The following is a 4,600-nucleotide window of genomic DNA, read 5'->3' on the forward strand; positions in this document are numbered from 1 at the left end:
ACGATGCGTTTTACATTCATTCATTCATTGCCAGACGCCATGTATCCCAAACGGGGTGGCCAAGGGCTTAGAGTTAATTGTTTTACAGGGAGGGGCACTAATCCTCCACCAACCCCACTTGACACGTAGGGATGCCAACAGCATCTGGTGTTCCCAGGCGGTCACCCATCCAAGTACTAACCAGACCCAACGTTTGACACGCTCAATGTCATTTGGAAATTTGTCAAAAGCCAGGACGAGGTCACGGAAGAAGGACTGTGGTAAAGATCTCAGTCATGCAAATTTGCCGCGCGACCCGCCACAATCACGTCACGAGGCACCAACATACTCACTTAGTTGGCCAGGCTGTTGCGGGCCGGATTGTTCGACCTCTGCGGGCCGGAGGTTGCCGACCCCTGATCTAGTACAACCCTGTGTTTTTGTACGCAGGTAATGGGGTACGTTTGTCCAGGTTAAGGAAGCTCCCTAACACCTCCTCCTGAGTGATTTATTTTGCTCCCTAACACCTCCTCCTGAGTGATTTATTTTGCTCCCTAACACCTCCTCCTGAGTGATTTATTTTGCTCCCTAACACCTTTCCCTAAGTGATTTATTTTGTCAGTTAAGGATGCTCCCTAACACCTCCTCCTAAGTGATTTATTTTTGCTCCCTAACACCTTTTCCTAAGTGATTTATTTTGTCAGTTAAGGATGCTCCCTAACACCTTTTCCTAAGTGATTTATTTTGTCAGTTAAGGATGCTCCCTAACACCTTTTCCTAAGTGATTTATTTTGCTCTCTAACACCTTTTCCTGAGTGATTTATTTTTGCTCCCTAACACCTTTTCCTAAGTGATTTATTTTTGCTCCCTAACACCTTTTCCTGAGTGATTTATTTCCTCTAGTACAACCCTATATTTATGTACACAGGTCATGGAGAAGCTGCTGGAGGTGTCATCAGACTACTGGGGTACATTTGTACATGTACAGGACGAGAATCTGTACAGCACGCCAGAGAACGGTGGTAGTCTGTTGGGGGGTATGCCTGCCGTGAACACCCGCCGCAGGTCACTCCTCTCCCGCACCCCACTCCAGGCCAGGTGAGCTGTTAGGTGGTGGCGCTATCCACTCACGCGATGTAGTGCTGCTCTCAACTGCCTGCCCTTTCCTCCCTCCCTTCTTTCCATCCTTCTAGGTGAGATTATTATTATTATTATTATTATTATTATTTGTGCTGGTGCAGGTATTATTATTATTATTATTACTATTATTTTTATTATTATTGTTATTATTATTATTATTTTTATTATTATTGTTATTCTTTTTATTATTATTATTATTATTATTATTATTATTATCATCATCATTAGTATTAGTATTGCTACTATTACTACTACAGCTACCAGTACTACTACTACTACAGTACTTCCACTACTACTACTACTACTACTACCACCATCATCATCATCATCATCATCATTATTATTCAAATCTTAATCTCAATAATATTTTCCATTTCAGAGACACACCCAAGACTCCATACTTCAGAAAATAAATCACTCGACAACATGCAACGAGATCTGTTCTAGGAGAAAGATAAGACCAAGAACAGCCTCTTAAGTGATATGTTATTTTTGAAAGGTAATAGGCAATGATATTATTATTATTATTATTATTATTATTATTACTATTAATATTATTACTATTATTATTATTATTATTATTATTACTATTATTATTATTATTATTATTATTATTATTATTACTATTATTATTATTATTATTACAGTAAAAGTCCCATTATTCGACTCTACGTTACGATTCCAAGCAGTAACGTAGGAAGCTAATTAACACATCGTTAGGTGCGCCAGGTGATCATCTTCCCATCTTCTAAGAACATGGAAGAAACTTAATCCCTCTCTGAGTACGTAGAGTAAGTTATATAACTGTTTGCATCAATACTCCCTCTCTCTCGCATTAAACACAAAAACAAACAAAAGAATGAGTGGAGGGGGGAAGAGGGAGGGGGAGGCCGAGGATGAGATGGAGGGATGGAGTGGTGAGGATGGAGAGTGAGAGACTGACGAGGAGAGTGTATGTGAGTGAGGTGAAGGGGGGAAGAGGGAGGGGGAGGCTGAGGATGAGATGGAGGGATGGGGTGGAGAGGTACATGAGAGAGGGGGGTGTGAGTTGGGAGCAGGGCAGTGAAATGGCGGGGGACAGGGCGACTTGGAGGCGATTTGTTTGTGGCCACCCCAAACGGGATTGAGGCATCTGGCAATAGATAGATAGATAGATAGATGAGCGCTTAATGTATGTTTAACTATCATCAGGGAGACCTTAGCAATTCATATTCCTCCAGTTTAATTTTAAGTATTTTTCTGGCTTTAGGTTAGGTTAGGTTTGGGTAAATTATTAGGTACAGTTAAACTCAAGAATAAAAATACTAGCGCTGATTTAACAAGCACCATTTATATATGGGTAATGCATCACAGTGTCAGTGGGTCATGGGCCACGCAATTACCGGTAAGTTACTTTCAGGAAGGCGTCAAGAATGAATGAATGTCAAGAATTAGCGTTGGGGCTTGGAACGTAACCCTCGTTAATTTGGAGGGGGTGGCTACTGTGGTGTATGATACTGTGTAATATTGTAATTAATACAGTACTGTACCTGAATCTGAAAATATATAGAAATTAGTGAACATCTATCTATCTATCTATTGCCAGACGCCTCAGTCCCGTTTGGGGTGGCCACAAACAAATTGCCTCCAAGTCGCCCTGTCCCCCGCCATTTCACTGCCCTGCTCCCAACTCACACCCCCCTCTCTCATATACCTCTCCACCCCATCCCTCCATCTCATCCTTGGCCTCCCCCTCCCTCTCCCCCCCTCCACCTCACTCACATACACTCTCTTCGTCAGTCTTTCACCCTCCATCCTCTCCATACATACAGAAGTGTAATGAAACACTAGGCCTACAAGCCACAGATATCACTTCCTGGACTGCCTGGGGGCGCGGTAGCACAGTGGTAGCGCGCTGGACTCGTAATCGGGGATTGCAAGTTCGAGCCTCACCCGGGCTGCCGTGCTGGGAGTGGTAGCTCCCTCCTGTAACCCTAGCGGGGCTATATAGTCCAATACAGGGCTTAGCTCGGGGGAACTCCATTTCTCCCATTTTTTCCTAGACTGCCAAGATGATTCCGGACATATGCCGAACAATCAATGATATTCGTAAATGGGACTATTTCTCAAAACTGCTGAAATGTTGCATCTACCAGATAATCAGCTGCTGAATAATAGGACCTTTACTGTAGTATTATTATTATTATTATTATTATTATTATTATTATTACTATTATTATTATTACTATTATTATTATTATTATTATTATTATTATTATTACTATTATTATTATTACTATTATTATTATTATTATTATTATTATTACTATTATTATTACTATTATTATTATTATTATTATTATTACTATTATTATTATTACTATTATTATTATTATTATTATTATTATTATTATTATTTTACTAACTTGGCCCAGTGATAGTGCTATAAATTCTACATCCTTTCCATAGCACTTCTTCGTGACTAGCATCAGATTAAAGTGCTAGTGTTACATCTCCCCATAGCACTTCTTTGTGACTAGCATCAGATTAAAGTGCTAGTGTTACATCTCTCCATAGCACTTCTTCGTGACTAGCATCAGATTAAAGTGCTAGTGTTACATCTCTCCATAGCACTTCTTCATGACTAGCATCAGATTAAAGTGCTAGTGTTACATCTCCCCATAGCACTTCTTCATGACTAGCATCAGATTAAAGTGCTAGTGTTACATCTCTCCATAGCACTTCTTCATGACTAGCATCAGATTAAAGTGCTAGTGTTACATCTCTCCATAGCACTTCTTCATGACTAGCATCAGATTAAAGTGCTAGTGTTACATCTCTCCATAGCACTTCTTTGTGACTAGCATCAGATTAAAGTGCTAGTGTTACATCTCTCCATAGCACTTCTTTGTGACTAGCATCAGATTAAAGTGCTAGTGTTACATCTCTCCATAGCACTTCTTTGTGACTAGCATCAGATTAAAGTAGATTGAAAAATAGATGGATAGATAATTTTACGGAAGCTCCCTAACACCTTCTCGTAAGTGATTTATTTTGTTTATTACACCTTACTGTCCTCTTCTGTGTTACATAAATCCTTCCAATATCACCAAAGCTCCCTAACACCTTTTCCTAAGTGATTTATTTTGCTTATTACACCTTACTGTCCTCTTCTGTGTTACATAAATCCTTCCAATATCACCAAAGCTCCCTAACACCTTTTCCTAAGTGATTTATTTTGCTTATTACACCTTACTGTCCTCTTCTGTGTTACATAAATCCTTCCAATATCGCCAGAGCTCCCTAACACCTTTTCCTAAGTGATTTATTTTGTTTATTACACCTTACTGTCCTCTTCCATGTTACATAAATCCTTCCAGTATCACCAGAGCTCCCTAACACCTTTTCCTAAGTGATTTATTTTGCTTATTACACCTTACTGTCCTCTTCTGTGTTACATAAATCCTTCCAGTATCACCAAAGCTCCCTAACACCTTTTCCT

The 4,600-nt window shown here is 39.7% G+C and overlaps 1 protein-coding gene across 1 annotated transcript in view; it reads left to right on the top strand.

Moving 5' to 3' along the window:
• LOC145396331 (rac GTPase-activating protein 1-like) overlaps window positions 1-1,580 on the top strand; it is an 18,688-nt gene extending 17,108 nt beyond the window's left edge. The window contains exons 13-14 of the mRNA XM_080269729.1: window positions 908-1,077; window positions 1,499-1,580. Coding sequence (XP_080125855.1) covers window positions 908-1,077; window positions 1,499-1,532 — 204 coding nt within the window. The 3' untranslated portion in view covers window positions 1,533-1,580. The remainder of the gene's footprint in view (window positions 1-907; window positions 1,078-1,498) is intronic.
• The last annotated feature ends 3,020 nt before the right edge of the window (window positions 1,581-4,600 follow it).

This window comes from Coenobita brevimanus, chromosome 36, assembly GCF_032717465.1.
Source record: "Coenobita brevimanus isolate Jiangsu-jjx chromosome 36, ASM3271746v2, whole genome shotgun sequence".
NCBI classification, from domain to species: Eukaryota; Metazoa; Arthropoda; class Malacostraca; order Decapoda; family Coenobitidae; genus Coenobita; species Coenobita brevimanus.